At 43.0% G+C, this 24,448-nt stretch overlaps 1 protein-coding gene across 9 annotated transcripts in view; it reads right to left on the reverse strand.

Moving 5' to 3' along the window:
• WASF3 (WASP family member 3) overlaps nucleotides 1-24,448 on the reverse strand; it is a 73,767-nt gene that overhangs the window by 11,498 nt on the left and 37,821 nt on the right. For all 9 annotated transcript variants that reach the window (XM_081546669.1, XM_081546665.1, XM_081546673.1 and 6 more), the window contains 4 exons: nucleotides 18,749-18,891; nucleotides 7,948-8,082; nucleotides 5,408-5,561; nucleotides 1,636-1,753 (listed from right to left, as the gene is read on the reverse strand). In XM_081546669.1, the coding sequence (XP_081402795.1) occupies nucleotides 1,636-1,753; nucleotides 5,408-5,561; nucleotides 7,948-8,082; nucleotides 18,749-18,881 (540 nt within the window). In that variant the 5' untranslated portion in view covers nucleotides 18,882-18,891. The remainder of the gene's footprint in view (nucleotides 1-1,635; nucleotides 1,754-5,407; nucleotides 5,562-7,947; nucleotides 8,083-18,748; nucleotides 18,892-24,448) is intronic.

Raw genomic sequence — 24,448 nt, forward strand, 5'->3', positions numbered from 1 at the left:
CACTTGACTCTCATCTCCATGAGGGTGACAGTCCTTTCTTTTACATCACAGCCTTTAGAAGGCATTCAAAAAAGAACCATTATACAAATGAATGATGGAGAAATTCTCATCAGAATTTTATGTGTTTGAGGCACACAGGATAAGACAAAACCACCAAGGAAATGACAAATAATTCTGTACACATAGTAATCACACACAGTCAACTAAGACTGCCTTCCCCTGAAGAACAGTGGCGGAAAAGTTAAATATTTTTGCCAAAACGAACACTGCTGCTTCGAGGGAATCCTGGGAATCCTTTAAAATCCTCCATTTTAAAGGAGGCATGCTTTAAAGGAGAGAACTTGTGAAGTCTTGGGGTTCTGCCCTGGTGCCATGAAGAGGTTTGGGGATTCAGATCCACAGGCCTTCAAATCTCTGTTCCTTCTCCTTTGGAGAGATTAGCACCTTCCCACTCTGTACTTTAGTCCTTAGCGGTGTCTGCTTGAATATTTCTCCACTTGAACACCCAGCAATTCTTCCAAGATTCCCCATTAAATTGCCCCAGCGGGATTCTCCGGGCAAGAATACTGGGGCAGGTTGCCATGCTGTTCTCCAGGGGATTTTCCCGACCCAGAGATCGAACCTGGGTCTCCTGCATTGCAGGCAGATTCTTTACCATCTGAGCCCCCTGGGAAGCCCCGAGAAGAGCACACAGATAAAAATCTGAGAAATTCCCTCCCAAAATTTGAGGTGACATCTCACACCTGCAGCCTGCAACCGACTGCCGACTGCCGTGTTCTCCTTCCGAAATCCTGGTTTCAAATCTCAAGTCCTCTTCCATCCTGAACCGTCACCCCTACTGCGCCAGTACACCCACTAGTTGTCTCAAACCTCCAGGGAGCCAGCCCACAAAGTGCTAATAAGCTCTTAACTCACACACTAGGTGGTCATTTTTTAAAACATTGTTCACATATAAAAAGGCTTGGCAACTAATTGCCTTTGGAGAATTAACTGCTTTTCAGTCATTTAAGTCTAATTTCTGGGCCCCAAAGTGACAATTTTCAAAACGTAAGTTCCTGAACCTGAGGGTGGGTTTGTCCTTCTAAGAGTGTTTGCAAGCCAGGTGCCTCAGTTCTTCTGCCTACGACCACCCCACCAGAGGGAAAGCAGCTCATTTTCAGGAAATACTATCCTCTCAGTGTGCTGACCACACATGGTTTTCCATCCGATATGAACCTCTCTCACCAAGGTTTTAATTACAGTTAGGTGGCAGCCCAACAATTAAGAATGTTAAAAATGCCAAAGCAGATAATTCTAACTGATATGCAAGGATGACTGCTTTATGAAATTTGCAAGTGCAAGAGAAAAGTTATAAAACGCAGTGACAAACAAAACTGAAATTTTTGCCACTACTTTCATGAAAGCAGAGCAAGTTTTAGAGAGTAAATCAATAGAATTTATTGACAGTAGTACTGTATTACTGTGTTAGATTGAATGGTATCTTCACATGAAGAATGCAACCTCTAAAAACACTTCAGCACAAAACCCAACCTGTCAACTGTTTAAAAAAATGTACTGATTTTTAAATCTCTAATTTCTAAGCAAGCATCTCAATTACACATTTACATGAACATTTCCCATACTTGAATTCTTTACCTTTTGACGTCTTTTCTCTTTCCTTTTGTCTTCCGTGTCCTGTAGCATTTTTTCTTTCCAGAGGTCAAAGAAATAGGAAGGATCAGTATAGAACTTCAGCCCATCCTTCTTATCATCTCTGTAAATCAATGTATTACAAGTCAGGCGGGAAGAAAAAGGTTGTTAGATATTTTCATATGGGGTAATTATTAATGTTCATTTAAACTCACGAGATAACATCTGCATGAGGAATCTGAACTATCCTATACTCTCTGAAGTCTCCCAATTTTCCTTATTTGAAAAAAAACTGTGAACGTGCAGTAACAGCAGTTTTTTTCTAGAATAATTAAGTAAAAAACTACTCTTGCAAATTTAGATTTAGAAAAGTGCTACCCAAAATCACAATATGGCTCATAAACAGCAGTATCTAATACCACAATTATGTCAAGGTATGTTCTGTTTATTCCAATGGGGGCTACATATAGATGGATCTCTTAGCACATATATGTTCACTTCTATTCTGTAGTGACAAGGTTATTTGGATAAAAATTAGCAAGTACTCTGTCTTTTTTTTAAAAATCAGGTTTGCCCAACATCTATAATTCAATTAGGAAAGTAGAACATTCATGGTGCATAAATATAACTAGGATAGAAAGTGATGACCTAGATACTTTTCAAATGGAAAGTGAAAGTGTTAGTCACTCAGTCATGTCACTTTGTGACCCCAGAGACTATAACCCACCAGGTTCCTCTGTCCATGGAACTCTTCAGGCAAGAATACCGGAGTGGGTTGCCATTCCTTTCTCCAGGGTTTTAAATGGAAGTAACTCACAAAGAAAATTCACTTGCAGCTATTTAGTTTTCAAGAACTGCTATAATTACTGTATATTAAAAAATATTTCAAGTCTTTATATGCTACTCATTCATCACAAAGTCAGTAAAACACAGCCAACATGGACCCAAAGTTGTAATATACATCAACAGACAGCAAAGCTCAAAATAATCATGTTAAGAAGTGAACACTCTATCTGCTAATGCTTTATAAAGAGTATGTGACCTGTATATTACCTTCAAGAGGAAGCAAAAGATTTTCACTTAAAGAGAGCATTTCAATTAGTCATTTGAGGCATACAGAGAAAGAAAAAAAAAATCACAGAAATAAGTATAGAAAAGAGTTTCTGGCCCAGTAGTCAAAGAAAGTGACGTGAATTACTCGAGGGAAACTGGTCTTGAAGTTACTGCTATGCTGGGTTCTCTAAGCTTCTCAGCATCAAATGATAAGCCAGGCTCTCAGGAGGGCGGTCTGGCAGTTCTCTGCCTGAAAGTCACTAACAAACCAGCACAATTCACTCTGTACTTCAATCTTTAGTTATTTAAAATCCTGTCTCTTCCCAATTTCCTAAGTGACAAGCAACTTGCATTATTGGGATTTTATTAAAAACATTGTTGTGAAAAATATAAACTATTTCCCTAAGATACTACTAGGTCGTTAATATAGTTGAGGACATGGAAAAACTGAGCAGCAACTTGCTGCAATTTTAAAATGTATAAAATGCACCTTCTTTTTTCAAAAGTGGAGCTAATACTTTGATGAGGAGTTACTACTTAATGGAACAAATATGTACAATAACTTAAGCAAACATTAACTTTGACACCAGAATATAAGCGGAAATATTCTATGTTTATCGCAACTAAACACTTGACTTTTCAGTCACACTGTACTTATTTAAAACTGTGTTGTCACTGTCATATTTAAATCCAATTGCAAAAGTTTGTGTTTTTTTCTACCCAGAATATTTCTGTATTAATAAAAAGTAGATTTGAGTTGGCACGACTATTTTTAAACACACTATTAAAAGACATTTTTCTTTTCCGTAAAACTGAATATACACAATATATATGAACATCAATTTATTTTTATGCAATTAAAAATTTTAACCACCACAAATATTTAATCATGATCTTGATTAGTGAAATATGAGTGGTTCACTGAGTTTTCTGGGTTTCCTTTTTCCTTTATAACAAAATATTTAGTGAGGTTTCTTAGCAAAATTTTAGTAACTTCTCATGGCTCTGGGATAAATAAAGCTGAAATTGCCCCCAGAAAAATGTCTGCTGAACAAAAGCAAATTCACAAGTTAAAACATTAGGCTTCCCACCCCATCTCACCTCTCTAGCTCGTCACCGAGCCACGGTTTGAGTTCCCGGAGTCATATGGTAAATTCCCACTGGCTATCTATTTTACATACAGGAGAGCAGGAGGGAGGTTCAAGAGGGAGGGGAAATGTGTACACCTATGACGGATTCATGTTGATGTACGGCAGAAACCAACACAGTATTATAAAGCAATTGCCCTTCAGTTAAAAATAAATTTTTAAAAGGTAAAAAAAAAAAAGTTAGGCTTACAATACTACTATTTATCTGTAAGTTGAGTATCTAAAGACTCCAGAAACGTACACTTGTTTCACAGAAAAATGTGGTATCCTGATCCTCTCCCATCAGAGCTTCCATGGAATCCCTATTTCATTTTCTGGAGCATCTTACTGTCCATGCTGAAGAAAGGGATGAAGTCTGAACGACTACTTTCCTAGCAGAGCTGCAATAAAGGATGGGTCCAAACATCTCCTTTTGGACCCTGAGAAAGGACAGGAATTCAGACCAAGAAAACCCCTGGGCACTGCCTGAGAAGGGCCACCAGACCCAGGAGAGCAGTAATGGACATGAAGGACTCAGTGAATTCAGGAAGGCTGGGGTACCATCCAACAGAGCTAATCCTGGGGGGCTGTGAGGACCATCCCCCACCAATCTGAGCTCATCAGAGGCTGAGGAGCGAACTCTACAGGGGGTGAAAGATGGGGACAAACAGAGAATTACTGGGTAGGCGAAAAAGTTCATTTAGGTTTTCCTGTAACTGTTTCAAAAAACCCAAATGAACCTGTTAGCCAACCCAATACATGAAAATAGGAAAGAAGACAGCGATGTGGCAGTAGGTCGGAGAGGAGTTCTAAAGAGCATTTTTAGTATCTTAATAATAATTTTTGTACAATTTATTTTTCGTTCTTTTTCTAGGAAGTTCGGTCCCAATAATGTGTCCTACCAATTCAAACAAAAGGTTACCTTCTCGATTCTATACTCACTCTTAGAAACCCCAACGCTGCAGAAAACAAGTTTCTGAATTAAATAACAAATGTCTGCAGGGCTGAAATGCTGAGACAGGCACTTGGCTGCATTAGAGATGAATTATGCAACTCCTTTAAACTTGACTTTGAACGTGAGGATCAACACAATCACACACCATTACTATGTAATGTGCCCTCTTCTACTCAAGATATCTGCATCTGAAAGCTACCATCAGAGCTCACACTTCCCTTGGTAAGCTTATCTGTTTTTTGAAATACTCAAACTTTAGCAATAATTCTGTAAATCACTAATGTCATCGTGGTTGTTTTTGTTGTTGAGTCGCTAAGAGTCTACTCTTTTGGGACCCCGAGGACGGTAGCCCGTCAGGCTCCTCTGTCCATGTAATTCTCCAGGCAAGAACCCACTGGAGTGGGTTGTCTTTTCCTTCTCTAGGGCATCTTCCTGACCCAGGGATTGAACCTGTGTCTCCTGCATCCCCTGCACTGGCAGGCAAGTTCTTTACCATCTGTGCCACCTGGGAAGCCCAATTTCATCATGGATAACACTGCAATTATTATTCTCAGAGTCTGAAAAGATGTTTTCACCACACTGCCCGCCTCTCTCAGCTTACCCCGAGAAGCTCCGGGGACGCACCTGCGCGTGGAAGACCTACCTGTACGGTGTCAGGATGTTCAGAGGAGGTGGTTTGTCGCTCTGGTTGTAAATGTCAGCAACAGGATTAGGAATGGTGCTCTTTGACACCACCTGCTGGTCTTGGACTGTGGAGCTTCTGAAAGCTTTTTTCATGTTGATGTCCTGCAGTGACACTGTTTAGACAAAAGTCCCCCAAGTCGGGTTATGTGGAAATATCCTGAACCATTTAGAAACAAGTATAATTTGATTCACAGTCATAAACATCTCCTAGAATAGCCAAAAATATAACATCTATCCTGCTGCTGCTGCTAAGTCGCTTCAGTCGTGTCCGACTCTGTGCGACCGCATAGACGGCAGCCCACCAGGCTCCCCCGTCCCTGGGATTCTCTAGGCAAGAACACCGGAGTGGGTTGTCATTTCCTTCTCCAATGCATGAAAGTGAAAAGTGAAAGTGAAGTCGCTCAGTAGTGTCCGACTCTCAGTGACTCCATGGACTGCAGCCCACCAGGCTCCTCCGTCCATGGGATTTTCCAGGCAAGAGTACTGGAGTGGGGTGCCACTGCCTTCTCCAACATCTATCCTAGCCGAACAATAATATCTATTGTTGTTCATTTAAAATCATGCTTACTAGTATGCGCAACCTCTCCCTCTGATAAACAATAGTTACCTCTATAAATCATGTCTTTCCTTCTTTTGTGGCAATATAATGATTTCATTGAGCCTAATTATGACTACATCATTCTTTACTCAAATAGCATTTCTCAGAAACCACACAGGAATAAAGTTATGAGTGTAATAGGTATGTAAACACAAAGATTCGGGGTATCCAGGGGGAGGGGAACCATTCAAACGGTTAATACCAGTTTAGTTACAATACATGTGGGAAATGCATCTGCAAAAAATACATGAATGTAGAAAGTGCATTAAGTTTTTCTGACAGTAATATTAAGGAGAAATGGTAAAGCTTTTCAGCACACCTAGAGTCCTGGAAATTAAGCAGCATGATACAAATCTACACTAAGGAGTCTGAGAGAAGCAGGCTAATTACACTCATTTCTTGAGTCTGAACGGCACGCTGCATCTCAGGTATCAACTCATCCGACCTTGACATGACTTTTTGAGGTGGGCACACAGGCGCACTCATCCACTGGACCAATGAGGCTGACGGTCAGGAGTGTTAAAATGACCGTTCCAAGATCACCCAACGGAGGAGTGGTAGGATCACATCAAGCAGAGGTTTCCTGACTTGGTCAAGGATTCTTCTATTGGAATAGCCACGCCAAGAAAAGTCATAAGGGAGAATACTGATTGGGAAGGGAATTTAAGGCTGTAAGATGTGCTGTAGAATCTCATGATGCTAACCTTTTCCAGGGTAGGGTTTACCACAAGCATCACAACTGCAAGAGCCAACAAAAAGCTGAATAAAGACAAGTAAGTATTTTTAAAATCACTTTTGATACCATTTGAAATGTATATGATTGATTTAAAATGTTAAAACTCTTTGTCTGAATAGACCCAGTATCTATTCAAACTTTTCCTTTTAAATAAAAGATACATTTAAAAATCAAATTAAAAAGAGCACGTCTCTAGCTTCCTACTTACTGTTGGAAAAGTAAGAATGTTCATAACAAATATTAAAATCTCAATGTTCTACGCTTGTTAAATTTTTAGTTCACTAATTTAATTCTGACCTTTGAAACAGATCTGAAGATAAGAAAACATGTTTTTTTTGAGTGATGAGGGATGAATTTCATAAATAACTACATTTAAAAAAACTCTCATTTTTTATTAATACTGCTATTGTAGGCCTAGTAGAAAAATAAGATGCTAGGATCATTTTAATGCCAGGAGGGAAACTGTAACTACCTATACAAAGGGAAAAATAATTTTTAATCTGAGAGTTTTCTTCAAAGTAAATATAAAATGGCACATCTTGATTTGGGGGGTCAGTTTTTTTCAGTCTAATTTCAGTCTTTTATTTGAAAGAGACAAAAAAGTGAAAATTTTTTTAAGGGACTATTGAATTTTAATTTTTTTTGAAACTATCCCAATTTCAGGGTACATCATCAAAATGACCATCAGTTAACTACACAGCACCTGTGGATATTAACTTTGTTTTAGAGGTCTGAAGCCCTTCATTTCTGGGCAATTAAGTCAGCAGGATCAGCTCAATTACAATCAGTCCTAAGGGGAGCAGAAGGTACAGGGCTCTCTTAGCTGGACAGTATCTTTGGAGTGAGTCTGTGATTTTTCCGGTAAGAAAGTATCTTTCCAATAACTACCAGTAACCTCCATTGGGACTTCTAACACTGAATGCATTGAGTCCTTTAAAACAAATACTGAATGTGTCATTTATTTAAAAATTAAGTGTGGTTCATAAGGTAGACCAGATGTGACTCTTAATTACTAAGTAACCCCACACTGTGGGTTTTGCCCCTCGCTTTTCTTCTAGGAAAAGAGGAGATGAAGGATGAGCGCACGACCCCAAGGAAGCAGCAGGGTGACTCTCTCCCCTCCTTCAGCATCATTTACGGCCCCGGCTCTCCAGGGATGACCTACCCTCTTCCACCGTGGAATCCAGCTGGGTGACCTTGACAGCAAGGCGATCAATCCTGTCCTGCAGAGAGTTCGCGCGGATGTAGAAGTTATTAGCCTCGTTAAACAGCTCTCCAAATATGTCCTCAGCATGTTTGCCTGCAGAAGGCACGAGCAGAAGGCTGCCTGGTCAGAGGCCACACTCTCACCCAAGCCCAACACCAACCTCCACACACGCGGTTATGTGCAAATCATCACAAAATGCATCACCATCAAAGGCCTGTAGGATTTTTCAAAATTTATTAGGAATACTCATATGTATCTGAAAGTGACCCAAAGTTGTAGGATTTTTAAATGACCCAAATAATATAGAATTTTTACTATGAGCTTTCCGCCCTCACCAAGTTGCTTCCCGTTAAATTAAGCTTCTTTGAGAAAAAATTTTAACTCATTTTGCATGCTTTGCACATACACAGCTCAGGACCTGAACTTTCCTTTTACTTCCCAAGTAAACAAATCTGATTCAACAAATCATGTTGGCTTCTAAATTCAGAATTTTAACCTCATTCACAATCAGCAATGTCAGATATCTTATACGGTGCCTCACACTTCCAATGGCACTAAATTCTTCTAATTCATATTTCAAAATCTAGGTATACAATGCTGACTCTGGCCCTCCCTAAAAAGCAGTATGTTGAATTCTGAGTTAAATTTTTCTGTACAGATCATCTCTTCTTTTCCGTGAGTGCGAGACATACCTCCCATCTTCCTTAAAGTGTAATTAATAACATTTCTGAAAATTTCACAAGATGGGAATCAGTATCTGCTTATGCTCAATTTCCAAACCCTAAGACCATTCCTTTACTCACTCAACAAACATTTAAGAACTGCCTACTAAGCATGCAAGCAGCATGACTGCTGGAGCATGACCGCTATGGTATGAGTACGTTTAGAGCTTTAAGAAACAGCTAAACCGTCTTCCAGAGCGGCTGGACCATTCTGCATTCCCACCAGCAATGAACTCGAGTTCCTGTTGCTCTGCACCCTCGTTAGCACCTGATGTTGTCAGCGTTTCATGTTTTGGCCGTCCTAATAGGTGTCTTTTATCTTGCTTTAAGCTGCATTTCCCAAAAGACTGTGATGTGGAGCATCTTTTCATGTGCTTGTTTGCCATCTGCACATCTTCCCCAGTGAGAGGTCTGTTCAGGTCTTTTGCCCATTTTTCAAACAAGTTGTTCATTTGCTTATTGCTGAGTTTTAAGAGTTCTTTGGATATATTTTGGATAATGGTCCTTTATCAGATTATGTCTTTTGGAAACATCTTCTCCCAGTCGTTGGCCTGTCTTCTGATTCTCCACAATATCTTTTACAGAACAGATATTTTTAATTTGGATGAAGTCCAGCTTATCAATTATTTCTTTCACTGTCATGCCTTTTAACACTGTATGTAAAAAGTCACAGGCATATCCAAAGTCATCTAGACTTTTTCCTTTGCTGTCATCAAGGAGTTCTACTGTTTTACATCTAGGTCTAGGATCCATTTTGACTTCACTTTTCTGAGGGGTATAAGATGCGTTGTTTTTATCTGCATATTCTATCAACTTATCACTCAAAAGAGAAAAGAGCCTGAACCTTCCCGGAAGAAAAGTTACCTGGAGCAAAAATAACTATAATGTTTTCACCGTGCTTTACAGTTTACACGGTGTTCTCACACCCACTCACCTTAGTCTTTGCTGTGAACCCCGAGACTATAACCTCCACGAGAGTTAATAACCACCTGTGTCCACTGGGTGTCCCCACCTTGGACAGAGCCTTCTGGCACCACCTGTATGATGAGTGAGAACTCATGAGCCAAACATGGCGCCACTGCTCCCACCTTCCAGGTGACTAAGCTGAGCACCAGATGGTCCGTCCAGACACCGTGCCGAGAAAGTGGGAGAAACAGATGAAAAGACAACTTGGGTCTCCTATCTTCTGATTCCCTGCCTTAGCGCACACTTCCCTCAACTTTCTTGGCTAGAAATTAGCGACTTCTCATGAATTATCTCAGGTCATGAGACACTTGGAAATTTCCTGTTTACTTAATAAAATGGACTGAAATATTCTGCCGCTTCAATGGTTACTCCTAGATACTGGATAAGCATCTCTTAAGCATTGAAAATCTGTATAATTTCATAAATTCTAACAGTGTAACTGTCTTAATAACAGGAACGCTGCCTGAGGAAATAAGAGTAAGAAAGGAATCAATGAACACCACTAAAAATGGGAGTGGGACTTTGACTACGTATCTCAGTTGAGCAGTCAATCGTTTCTCCTGAAGCTGAAAACCTGCGGTGCAGCTTTCTGGAGTCACCTGAAATCCTGCCGACAGTCCCCACTCACGCAAGATACAAAATGGTTCCAAAAGGTGAACCAATTTAAAAAAAAAGAGTCTTCAGACAAATTATGCATGCTTTTAAACACTGTAACTAGATGTGGCATCCAATGGTAAGGTTTGTTTGCTGCCTTTATTATGAACTTCCTGAGCAAGCCTCGTGTGTAGCTAATAGACATCTCCATGCTGGTGTCCTGTAAGAATCGCAATCCCTGGACAAGTTCTCATAGGAGCTCATGTTCCCATTAATCAAACCCACACCCCTACGTGGAAAGGCATGGTCTGCCGACGATGAAGCCCCAGAAAGAACAGAGTCACCCGTGACTGCTCCCTCCCTCCACGGGCACGGACACCAAACCTCTCCTGCCCGCCATTCCCTGGGCTCCAGCCCTCCCTGTTTCTCTCCTGAATTACATCAACAGCTTTGTTTTCCCATGTCCAGATTCACCTTCCCTTCTTAGATCTGCACATCACAATGCTGCTATTCCGACCCTTCACTGCCGCCATCATTTTAAGACCAAAGCCGAGGCTCTGAGCAGGCACGGAGGCCCCGTGCACTTCGGCTCTGTCCTTCCTCTGGGCCCCGGCAGAACACACTGCCTAAACCCTCCCCACCTGCTCATAGATGCCATTAGTCCTCTGCGTGTTCAAACTCCTCCCATGCTGTTACCTGACTCAGAAGAAGAGATGAAGGCCGGCAGTGACTCAGAAGGTTCTGCCGGGTCCAGCTCAGTGCCCTCCTGGGCCCATCCCCTGCTGCCGTCTCCCTCCCATGTTCCACACCAACCACCCGGGCCCCGCGGATACTCAGACACACCAGACACGCCCACTCCTGCCCAGGCTTTCACATCTCCTGTACCTCCCTCCTGGACCACGTCTGTCACCCAGGTCTAGACCCAAATGTCATCTTCTAAGGGAGACGTTCTCTAGCATCTCTAGCTAAGTGGCACTCACTTCTCCGTATACACACTCACAGGTGTAAACAAACCCCCACACCCCTCGTCCCCTCCCTGCCATGTTTTTCTCTGAGCACTCCCGCCACATAATAAGTTATACACTTGTATTTAGTGATCCTGTTTCCAGCCTGCCTCCTTCCACAAGAACACACAATCCAGGAGAGGAGGACTCGATGCATCGCTGCATCAATGGCCAAGGTCTAGGGCGTGTCTGGCTTATTGTAGGTGCTCAAAAAGAGATTTAAAGAAACGAACAAAAATGCACACACTTAAAACCCATCCTTCGGGAAGCAGACTGGAGGCTGTGAGATCAGAGGCACCTCCCTGTGTCCTCAGATACCCAGAGGACATCTTAGTCACAGGACGCATCCTACACCCCTCCTCTTGGCTTTTTTACACAAGTCCTTAAGGGCGTGGGCCATGCCTGTGGTCTCTGCACTGATTGCGCTAGCCGGTGCTCAGCATCTCTTGAATAAAAACACATAACCTGTACCAGTGTTTTCTTGTTCACAAGGACACAACCAACAAAGGCTCCCTGCTCGGGTACATTTGGGAAACGCTGGACTAGAAAGAGTAAACATGTATATGCCTCAGGCATCTCAAAATCTTTACCATGCTCATGTGTGTCGGGGTTCCGCAGGACAAGTGTCATGCACACCACATTTTCAAACTGACTGGTTTTTGAAACACCAGTAACGCCTTTCAGACTGTTTTCTGAAGCCCGTTTGGGAAAATGCCTGCCCATTCAGCTGGATGACCTGTAGACAAAGCACCGTGTTCCAAACGGTTTGGATTCAAGTCTAGCAGCTGTTTTTTGGAATGTCAGATGTAATCAAAATGGAACCAACTAATTTTTTTCTACTTGACCATTCATGGTTAAAATAAAAAAAAAATTCCAGTGCAACTCCAAGAAAACCCCTTTCCCTTCAGCGCTGCAAAAATCTAATCAATAGCGACAGTGTGTACCACCATCAACTCAGGCATGGACAGCACAGCCTCTTGCTGAAGTGACTTGACTGTTCTCAAAACACACTCTGTAGAAGCTAAACAGGCTGAAAAGGACCAATAACACAGACCCTCCACCTTCACTGCTTAATCCTATTTGAAAAAACACAACAGACACTCTACTCCACTTAGAAGTTCTCGATTTATAAAAAGAAACAGAAATTAAAGACTTGCAAACTTAATCTACCAGCTGCTGGAAGCTGACAAGTGACTAAAGAGAAGAAAATGGGAGGAACTATATTTTCTGATGAACAAGAATAAAGTGTTGCAACCACAGCACTCAGTTTTAGGAACAGTAACTCATTCGAAGAGCTTAATTTGACTCACTCTTCCAATGGCAAGTCTGATAATAGCTGAACTGAACTAATTCTGAATTGAATTAAAGACCACGAAGAGGTAAGAGCCACTGATTCATTCTCAACTGACAAAGAACCAGTCAGGGATTTATCTGTACCACACAAGTTTGTGTCCAAGCTCAAAAAATCTTGTTGGGAAGGAAAGGATCAAGAAATGGGGCGATGGGCAGAGGGTGATCTCTCAATAAATGAGTATTTGGTAGGAAGAATGAAGATGGGGTCGGGGGTGCATGAGGTGGGCAAGAAGGGGTAAACCCAGTCCTGGGATCACCACCGTAGAGCGGGCGGGGCAGGGCGTGCCGGTGCAGAGGCAAAGCAGAGGGCTGATACGGCAGAAGGGGGGCGGCTGGTTCTCCCCTAAAAGCTTTTATTTTCCCAGTGAAATAAGCAAATCATTAGCTCACAATCTGGAATGGGGGGCTGCGGGGAGAAAAGATGTGAAACAGGCAGGAAACGAATTAGTGCAGGAATTACAGCGTGGCTGCCAAGCAGCCCTGAATGCCCACCTGAGGAAGGCTGCCGATTTCATGTCCCTCTCCTTTTCTGACACAAGCATTTAAAGATACAAACTTCCCTCTGAGCACCTCTTTACGTAAATCCCACAAATACGCTGGTGATTCTGTGTGTTCATTACTGGTGCAATAAGAGTTTGCAATTTCCTTTTTGATTTCTTCTTTGACCCAAGGATGATTTTAGAAGCTGCCACTTGATTTTCCAATATGTGAGAACTATCTAGAAAGATTATTAGAATTATTTTCTCATTAACATCATGCTCTTGGTGGTATGAGTCTCTTCAAATGTATTATTTTATGGCCAAGCGCAGGCCCCATCTGAGAGAGGCAGCATTAAAAGAACGTATATTCTGCAGGTGGGAGTTTTGTTCTACAAATATGGGTGAAGTCAGCCTGGCTGGCAGTGTCGTTCAAACCTCCCATATCCTGGTAAGTTGTGATCCTTGGAATCTGTCTTTCCCAGTTCTGGGGCAGTGGTTTGTCCCATGATCTCAGTTCTGTGATGATCTAAGGAGAAGCTGCTGAGATCTTTTCTTGGGCAGGTGGGTATGACTTCCACGTCTGCAATGCCAGGCTGGGGTCATCTGTGGTTCCTACTTCTTTCTGTAACTTCTCTTTTTTCTTGATCGAGTGTCACACTTTTCTCCCTTCCCATGAGTCTCCTATTTTTGGCTGGACCACGTGTGTAAAAGGCTGGTGGAGAATGAAGCAGACACAGTAGACCTACCCTTACGAAAGGCCCCGTGTCAAGAAGGAACACCACTGACCTGAGACTGCTGATGATCACAGTCATGGACTGATAGGAGAGTGGTGTCGTGGTCTGGACAATCTTAGAAAAAAACATTAAAAACCTTGAAAATCTTCCCTCAACGTTTTTAGGTGATAATAACAGCACAGATCACAATGACCAGAAAGACACCTGTAAGTCACTTATGATACGTTACCGTAGGCCTATGAACTCATGAGATGGGAAGAACACAGATGATAAGGCAGAGAGGTTTGATGGCTGGCTTTCCACGTGTGCTCGGAAAAATTAGTCTGCGTTTAATCCTGCCACGTTGCAGTCAGCCCAGGGCAGGGAGAGGTGAGAAACAGCCCTGGTGTCATTACTTCTATTAAGGAAACACTTCTGATGCTCCAGGTGAGTGATGGGCTAGGGAAAACTCGTCTGTTTCCAACAGCCTTGTCTTTGTGAGGAGGGGATTCTCCTACTTGCCTCCAATTCTGTGGCTGACAGAGCCTTACTTTACACGTACGCGTACACAGGACTGTTTACCTCCTTCATTGGCTTTCTATTTTTATCCACAAGAAATGCAAACACGTGTCTCAGTTTGAAGCAGTAAATTTTTAAAAATTCATGCTGTTTCTTCCAGTCAACTCTGTCCAGTACATAAACACCTCTTCTCTTAAAGCACCCTTAACCTAGCCTGAACCTGCATGGTGATGAACTTGTGATCTATCTCTTGCATATATTATATTTAATCTTCCCTTTTCCCCTCAAATATTCCATTTGGCTAAAAACATTCAAGAAATCTATTCAGTGCATGCCTTCAAAATACTTAAAATCTCTCTTCTGACTAGAACTGCACTTGGTATAATCAATTAACACAACCCTGAATTTCAGATCCAATTACATAAAGCAAATGTATTACACTGCAAGCCATCAAGGAAGTATTTTCATTCAACTTAGCATTTGGTTTGACATGAGACATAATACATAAAGAGTATTAATAAAAATAATCACTAATTAAAAAACTGAGAAGGAAACTGACTTTCCTTCTCATTTATACAAGTACTCAATGTAGAAATTAAATGGAAAATAGGTTTTGTAATAGTTTTTTTTAAAGAGACTCATATTTAAAACTGATAGAGTCTCAGAACTTTTATACCATTGGTAAGGATGATCTTAGCTCTGTGGGAGGAAGCTTGATGACATATAAAATGAAAGAAATCTTGGAGAAAAAAAAAGGAGAGAGATGCCAAAACAGATTTGAGATGTAAGTACTAGTTTTATAAAAGAATTATGACAGTGTCTCCACAAACAAAGAAACGTATGTATGCGCAACAGCAAGATAATGGTTATTCGTGGTATATCAATATAATACAGTAATCTCTAACTATTAAAAATGTATCTTAGATGCTGAATATATACCAAGTGAGTATAGGCTACAAACTCAAATGTATGAGAAATCATACCATTAGTACCATCAAATATACCCAAAAACTCTGGGCAGTGTTACCTAAGGTCTAATTCCTTTCCTTGTGACATCTTGGGGGCCTTTGTAAGAAAGGAAAAGAAAGAGCTATTACTGCAAGAACGTAGAGAGAGAAGCAGAAACTGGCTTGGGAGGCACAGAAATGGATTTGACACAAATGCTCTGTCTCCTTTTTAAAGCAAATTCTATTAGAATTACATTATAATATCAGAAGAAATTTGATTGCGAGACATTAATTTTAATTGAGCAACTAGGTGATAAGAACAAGAGCACTCAGATAATTAATCAAGGAAAATGAAGAAAAAGCACTCCCGATTCAATGTTAATTGCTACACTAAACTGTCATTATTTGAAGAAAAAAAATATCAATACTCCATTGCTGGAAAACCAAGTGACATGCTAATTTTTTTTTTCTCACTGAAGTAAAGTTGATTTACATATTATTTTCATTTCAGTTATATAGTACAGTGATTCAATATTTTTACAGGTTATATATTGCATTAAAAGCTATTACAAGATAATGGCTATAATTCCCTGTGCTGTATATAGTAGATTCTTGTTGCTTATCTGCTTTATACATAGTAGTTTGTATCTCTTAATCGCACACCCCTATCTTGCCCCTCCCTCTGCCCCACTGGTAACCACTAGCTTGTTTTCTGTATCTGTGAGTCTGTTTCTGTTTTGCTATATACATTCATTTATTTTCTAGATTCCACATATAAGTGATATACAGTATGTCTTTCTCTGACACTTATTTCACCAAGTATAATATTCTCTTGGTCCATCCACATTGCTGCAAATGGCAGAATTTCCTTCTTTTTTACGGCAGAGTAATATTCTACTGTGTGTATGTATGTATCTATAGCCCACTGTCTCTATCCATTGGTCTGTCAATGGACAGTCAGGCTGCTTCCATGTCTCAGTTGTTGTAAACAGTGCTGCTATGAACACAGGGGTTGTTGAAAAACATTTTCAAGTTAGTATTTACATTTTCTTCTGGATATAAATCCAGGAGTGGAATCACTGGGTCATATGGTAGTTCTGTTTGCATTCTGAGGGACTGCTGTTGCTGCTGCTGCTGCTAAGTCGCTTCAGTCGTGTCCGACTCTGTGCGACCCCACAGACGGCAGCCCACCAGGCTCCGCCGTCCCTGGGATTCTCCAGGCAAGAATACTGGAGTGGGTTGCCATTTCCTTCTCCAGTGCATGAAAGGGAAAAGTGAAAGCGAAGTCGCTCAGTCGTGTCCGACTCTTAGCGATCCCACGGACTGTAGCCTACCAGGCTCCTCTGTCCATGGGATTTTCCAGGCAAGAGTACTGGAGTGGGGTGCCATTGCCTTCTCCGTCTGAGGGACTATTTGGTATCTATTATCCCCTCATGACGCTGAACTGTCCCGCCACAGATGTGAAGAGAACCAGAGAGACACCAGAGGTGCACCAGGCCCTCCACTGCTAGTCTTTCTTCTGGAAAAGACCAAAGAGATGCCTTCTGGCCCTGGCTCTGTTCTTCCTCCCCTAGACCCACGAGAGCAGTGCTCCCCAGCCTTCTCGGCACCGGGGGACTGATTTTGCGGCAGACAATTTTTCCACGGATTGGGGGTGGGGGGCTGGTTTCGGGATGATCCAACAACTACACTTTCTGTGCTCTTTATCTCTAATCCAACGTCACCACTGACCTGACAGGAGGTAGTGGTTTGCGGCCCAGGGGTTGGGGACCGCTGCACTAAAGAACTAATGACTCTGGATTGCCCATCTAAAGGACCCCCAGTTTTCACTGGGCCCAACTGGACAGCCCAGGGTAACCTGCTTCTCGCGAGGTGAGCTGACGAGCAGCCTCAACCCTCTGCCTGCCGAGTGACACAGCACACCCGTGGGTCCCAAGGGTGAAGATTCAGATACCCTCGGAGGGGCTGCCCTCACTCAGCCCAAAGGGGGCTCCACGGAACGGACCAGAGCATGTGGGCAGCTCCGCTTACAAACAGGTCCCATAGACACGACTGATACAACACTGTGCATGGAACACGGCACAATTATTAAAAACCGTAATAGTTTATGTTGGTTTTCCTCACTTAGACCCCATGCCCATAGACATTTCAGGCATAAAAACAAGAGACTGAAAAGCATTCTTACAGAAATACATGAAGGCACACAGAAACACGTTCACCCTTCAACAATCCACATGGTATCCTCTTGTAACGTGAATCTACACATTTTATCAACAACCGCTACCAAAAATCAATTATAATTAGTTCAGACTCCAGAAGAAATCTATTTTGAAACACATTTTAAGTAATTTCCAGGTTACTCTGGCCTCAGCCAATGATTATAGATAGCATATATCAAAAATATATCCATAACAACACAGTACAATTCTTTTAAAGAAAAAAAAAGACTCATCTGTTGTGTTTCTTCTTCAAAACAAATAAAGTACTTGAGTTGTTTTTTTTTTAAAAAACCACTCTCCTGTGCTCGAGGCAACCAGGATGTGAAATTTCATGGAGGATTTTCTCATTATTAACAGAGGTTCTGAAAATTTAACTGTGAAAACCTGTCACCCAAAATGCAGTGTGAACCATCTAAACCAAAAAGGAGTGGGATGAAGTGAGAAAATAAGATCACGACGTGAATGTAAAAGTTAGGCAGAAAGACTGCAACTTCAAAAAGCTTTGGAGGAAAAGCATTTTCATGCACATACGAGTCTTAAGAAATGGAGTATTTCTTGTGTATCTCATACTAATTTTCACAATTGGGAAAAAAGGAAGCCCTCTCCTCTTTATGCTTGTGTTTGCTTACATGTCTGTAAACCATGCATGTGACGTGTACGTGGCACTGCGTATGTGTCACCAGCAGCGCATTGCTGACCTCCATTCGGAAGTCAGTACCTGCACTTTAACCTTTAGAAGGTTAAAATCAGCAAGTCTCACTGGTTTCAGGCTGGATCCTCTGATTCATTTGAAATCTTATTCAGTCAACAAACATGTATCGAGCCTCCACTCTAGGCCAGTCATAGCACAGTTCTCAATTCACTACGTTTAAAAAAAGGATTAGTCCTGTCCAAGTGTAATAAATAACTCACTTAAAAAACACAACTACCAATGATTTTATCCTTATGTACAATAAGCTTTTAAAAATGAACACTACTTTAAACTACACATTTGGTCTTATCTAGTCATCTGTGAACCAGTCAATTCCAACTTGATCACACCAAGCTGGTGTCAGAAGACCAGAGAGGGCAGACAGCTCATTTCACGCTGGGCAATTTTCAGGAGGGAGGAAGGCTCTTTCCTCCAAAGCCTCTTCTTCGGACAATCCCAGAACCACTGCACTGAAATCACTTGGCTAAAGTCATTAAAACTAACACATCACTGGTAATCAGAAAGGAGGGAGCCCGAGGCAAGGGGACTCACTCAGACTGCTCAGCTGGCGGATGATGGCGGCCAGGGTGCTGTTGGTCACACACTCGAGCTCACTGGTGATGCCTTCGGGCAGGGCCCCCCGGCACAGGTGCCGGGGCTCGATGTTCCTCTTCACTAAGGGCATGGCTCACGATCTGAAAATGAAAAAGATGGTTTCAGAAGCTCACAGTCCCAGTGTAACATGCCTGGAGCTTCGACTCCCTGGAAAATCGACTCTTGCCCAGGAATCCGCATTATCCTATCGCTTCTATGTGAGCGAACTGGCTAAACTTGCAACAGATGTCGAACTACTTATATAAACGTTACAGATATACAGACAGCACATCCTACTTTTATAGAAAAATGACGTATGCACGATTTCTAGCTAAGCATGACTAAAATAAAACACTTAATTATTTCCCATCTAATTTTGCTTACTGTACAATTAATCTAAACCTGAATTTTTCCTGTGATTTTACTCATTATGCAACAAGACGCGTGCACATTGGCATTTAACTTCCAGTAGTACTCTTCATTACAGTTCAAGTCAAATGATTAAAGAATTTCAGAATCGGATCAATATGCTTTCTACTTTCAGGCAACCTTCCTATCTTCCAATAACTCATCTAATCTCTTTTTAAAATTCCATACAATGAAGCTCTTCAGTTATCCCATAGCATGATTAACTGGAATACCTTTATTCTTAAAATAAAAAAGAAAAGAAATGACAGAAGCAACTCCACAGATGTTTAAAACAGTATGAAGTTCTCAGAACATCTCTTTCCGTGACCATTCCTGTCCATGTGAACCATCTGGAAGATGTCTTTTGGGTGAGCAGCCAACTGAGTGAGACAAACACAATTAGTCAGTTTTTCCAGATATCTTACTGCTGGTGGTTTTCAGTTTAATTTTGTTGTGATCAGAGGGCATGCTTTGTCTGATTTTAATTCTTTTAAATCTGTTTTGTTTTACAGCCCAGAAAATGGTGTGTCTTGGTGAATGCCTCACACGTGCTTCAAAAGCTTATGTATCAGCTTCAATGACTGACGCTGCTGCTGAGATGTTCTGTATCCTTAGCTGATTTTTAATACACTCGCTTCATGAATTACTGAGGGAGGGTTGAAGCTGTCAGTGATCACTGTGGATCTGTCAATTTCTCCCTTGAGCTCCAGCAGTTTGTGTTTATGTATTTTGAAGGTCTGCTGTTGAACATATGAAAGTGAAAGTGAAGTCGCTCAGTCGTGTCCGACTCTGCAGCCCCATGGACTATAGCCTACTAGGCTCCTCCATCTTCGGGATTTTCCAGGCAAGAGTACTGGAGTGGGTTGCCATCTCCTTCTCCAGGGAGTTGAACATATACACAATATTTAAGATTCCTGTGTCTTCTTTAATGTATTACCTTTGGTTGCCCTGGGTCTACATTGCTGCTCGTGGGCTTTCTCTAGTTGTGGCAAATGGGGGCTATTCTCTAGTTGTGGTGTGTGGGCTTCTCATTACAGTGGCTTTTCTTGTTGCAGAGCATGGGCTCTAGATGCTCAGGCTCAGAAGTGGTAGCGCCCAGGCGTAGTAGCTCTGCGGCATGTGGAGTCTTAGTTCCTCAACCAGGGATTGAACCTGCATCCCCTGCACCGGCAAGAGGATTCTTAACCCCTGGACCATCAGAGAAGTCCCTACTGTATGTTCTCAGCGAAATGACCTCATTATCCTTCAGTGATGCTCCACTTTTTCTGGGAGATCACTGTGCTGGCTGCCCGTGTTTGGATCTGTGATCATGTTGACAGGTATGCAGGAGCTCTGTCCTCAGAATAAACATGATCCCAGCAGAAGTGGCCACACAGAGCCCATGCTCTGACTCCACTGTACTGTCCACTGTGAAGGGCAAGGTTGCGGCTGCTCCCCGGTTTTACAGCACTCCGGCTGCCAGCTGACGTCCTCAGGAGGTCACGTGTCTGCAGTCAGAAGGGCAACCTGGGCTTCCCCAAGGCCCAACCCATTCCGTGACCTTCTCGACTGACACCACCTGACCTCTTCTTAGTTAAGCTTCAGATGACATCGTGATGAAGTGAGGGGCGGGGCGGGGGAAGGACCACGGACAGTTCACCAGTCATGGTTCACCGGGATCAACATCCAGACTTCGCTACTAGAACATGGCCTGTCCGCTTCTGCAGGATGAGAGACTGAAGAGCACCGGGGTCCTGCCACTAACACCGCACGGCCCTAGGAGACGTCTTAACTGAGAGAGCCTCAGGTTCCTCTTCTGATCAACAGAGCTGCTGCTCTCGAAGGGTCCTGAGCTCTCATAGGCTTTCCCTCCTTCCAGTCAGGTACACTTAGCTGGTTTCCAGAAACATCCACATTGGATTCACCTGCACGCCAAACATCTGCATTTTGATTATACTTCAGCCAGTGGAAATGCAGAGAATAAACATCAAAAAATAAGACAAAAATCCCTTTCCTCAAGGAATTAAAGGTTCAGTGAGAGAGACAGGCATATAAATGAAGTTACAATCCGCGGTGACAAGCACTAGTTTAAGGTATTTCTCATTTCCTGGGAAGTTAAAATACAACTGGAAAGACTTCACTGGTGGGGAAGAGGGGTAGGGGTGGGGTCACACTGCATTGCTGACCCCACGTGTGGCACACGGAGGCCACTCAGTAAACGTCGGGGTGGTGGAGGAGTGCAGTTCACAGCCATGGCTTAGAAGCCGATCAGAGGTACAGTGGTGAGCAGAGCTGCCTTCCAAGGCTCAGAAGCAGCATCCCATTATTTTAAAAAAATTATCCAGTCTTTGCTCAAAACCCTCTACAACTAAATAATAAGTATCTCTGGGTGGGGAAAGCCGAGTTCTGTCTATGGACTAACACAGTGATACATATGAAATGGTCATTCACCTTTCCTTGACACGTGGACCCTTCAGGTGGATGCTAACACCCAGTTCTAACTGAAAAGGCAGAGAGCAGAGGTCAAGAATGACATTCCTCTGCCCCCATGCATTCACCACTGGCTCCTGTCTCACTGCTTGTCTGCTATAAGAAGAAGCCCCAGAGCCATCAGTCATTGATCATGAAGGAGGTACAAACTGAAACCACTAGGAGGTGGCTGTACACCTGTTAGAATGGACGAAGGTAAAACCACTGGCCACACCGAGTGTTTGGTAAGGATGTAGACGGAGCACAGTTCTCTGCTGAAGGGAATGGAAAACAACCCAATCACTACGGCAGTCTGGCAGGTTCTTAAAAGATTAAACACACACTTCTCAGGATGACCCTAGGATCTATTCCATGCCTGGGAACTCACGCAGAAGAATTAAATGCACACGCTCAAAAAAAGACCTGTACACGAACAATCACATGCCTTCATCTGTAAAAGCCAAAAACAACCCCAGAATAGAAACAAGCCCAAATTCATCAACAGGCGAGCAGATAAACAAACAGCACTTCTCAGCAACAGCAAGGAATGAATCACTGAGCCGGGAAACAACGTGGACAAATCTGGGATGATCATGCTGAACCAAAGTCAGACCAAAAAACAGTACAGCCAATAGGACTCCATCTATGTAACTATGATACTGTGATTTATAGTAACAAATAAATATATTTGGTCTTCATCTCCATCGATGGCACAGAGCTCCAAAAACTCTTGGAATTCCTAAGTGACAAGGGCTATAAAGGTGTCTTTTGCCACAAACAAGCCAACCTCATTGAACCACACCTGTGGATGTTAGTGAAGTGACTACGGACCCTCCCTAAGGATGGGGGAGCTGGTTACCAGGGGAACCAACCCAGTGAGTAGGAGGCTGGAAGCTTCAGTCCTACCCCCAAACCCCCGAGGAGAGGACAAGGGCTGGAGGCTGAGTTCCATCACCTACTACCAATGACCTAATGCATCGTGTCTGTCATGAAGCCCCCATACTCTCAAAAAGATGGGGTTCAAGGGCTCCCAGGTTCATGCACCAGATGCATTTATGTGCCAGGACGGTGGTGCATCCCAATCTCACAGGGACAGAAGCTCCAGGGGCTTGGTACCCGCAAGACTTCGCCCTCTGTTCTCATCATTGAACTGTTCATCGTATCCTTGAAGGTCCTTCTAACAACCCTGCCATGAGTCCAGTGGGAAAACTGGTTTCCTGGGCTCTGGGCACCATGAAGCTCAGATGGGGCCATGGGAACCTTGGATTTACAGCTAGTTGGCCAGAGTGCAGGTGAAAAAGGAAGCTAGTGGGGTGCGGGCAGGGGGTCGTGGGGGATAGACCCTTCACCTGTGGGGTGACTGCCCTCCACCAGACACATGTCAGAACTGAGGTCAACTGCATGCCCTGAGGCTAGTGTCGCCAAACTGCCTGCCGTTGGAAAACCCACACGTCTGGTGTCAGGCGAAGAAGCGGCAGACACATGAGTGCTTCCCTTTACAGTCACGTTCTGGAAACACAAACCCATCTCCAGAGACACAGGGCAGATCGGAGGCTGCCTGGAGGTCGGGGAGCGACCAGGGAGGGTTGACCAAGGCCAGAGGAACCGTCCGTGGTGATGGTGTGTGAGTTCATGTCTGGTCTGTGCTGGTGGTTTCGTGGCCATGTGCATGGGTCAGAATTCATCAGACGGTACATCTCAAACACGCATCCTTTACTGTTGGTCAGTTACGCCCAATAAAACTGCTTAAAACTGGATCTGTAGGGGTGGATGAGAGATACAGAGCAGAATACAAATTGGGAGATGCCTGGAAATTTATTCCCTATTTAGATTTTGACATGATGGTCAGGTAGGAAGAATTACTGTCAGCCACAGACATGGGACAAAAGACTACAACAGACCGAAAAAAAAAAAAAAAAAAACCACAGAAAAAAGATAAATTTAGCAACTCGTCGGGCGCAACTCCAGAAGAGTAACACAAAAGGCCACAGTTAATGGCTCAGTGAATCCGGCAGACAGAAACACTAGCTCAGTTCCGAGGAAAAGTTTCCTCCTGCAGAATTCCCTCCTCCTCAGGGGATGTGTCCCCCCACCTGCCCCCAAGCCCTGAGTCAGGACTGCAAAGAGGGTGAGCACCGAGCACAGACAGCTGCTCTGCAGGGCCCTGCCTCCCTCCCACACCGCAGCCGGACAAGCTGGACAAGCCAGACCACTGAGCCGAATCCGAGTTCCTCCACTAAACTGCAGTCCTCACCTACAACACAGTAGCAACAACGCCTGCTGCTCTCCTCCAAGGGCTGCGATGAAACTGCATACCAGCAAGGCCAGGAATGCCGAAATACGGATCCCAAACCCCCAGACACAACTCCTGTGAAGGAATCGAGGCTTACCTGACACAATAAAGAACTAGCCCCATCCCTCCCTCTCCCTTTTAATTGGACAGGAAGGGAAGGATGGTTTATCAGCACCACGACCTGGCTGTGATCACACTGTGATGAGCAGGCCAGATTCACGAGCTGCCTTATGCAGTATTATTACTGCGGTATTATTACTGCAGTATTCTTCAGGATCCACATTAAGCGTCTGTTACGTGAATGCTCTTTCAAATAAAACTAAAATAGTCAACTTCTGATTCGAAGTACAATAAACATGTGACCTACAGACACTTGACAAACCCAGGATCAAGTTGAGTGGCCACTGCATTATTTTCCTAAGAACACATGAAGAAGCTGAAACCATCAAGAGCGCTTTAAGACTTGTGAGGGAGACAGGGCTTTCTGAAAAACATGAATGTCAAAGAAT

The sequence above is a fragment of the Giraffa tippelskirchi genome, chromosome 12, assembly GCF_054371585.1.
Source record: "Giraffa tippelskirchi isolate mGirTip1 chromosome 12, T2T-mGirTip1v1.2.pri, whole genome shotgun sequence".
NCBI lineage: Eukaryota > Metazoa > Chordata > Mammalia > Artiodactyla > Giraffidae > Giraffa > Giraffa tippelskirchi.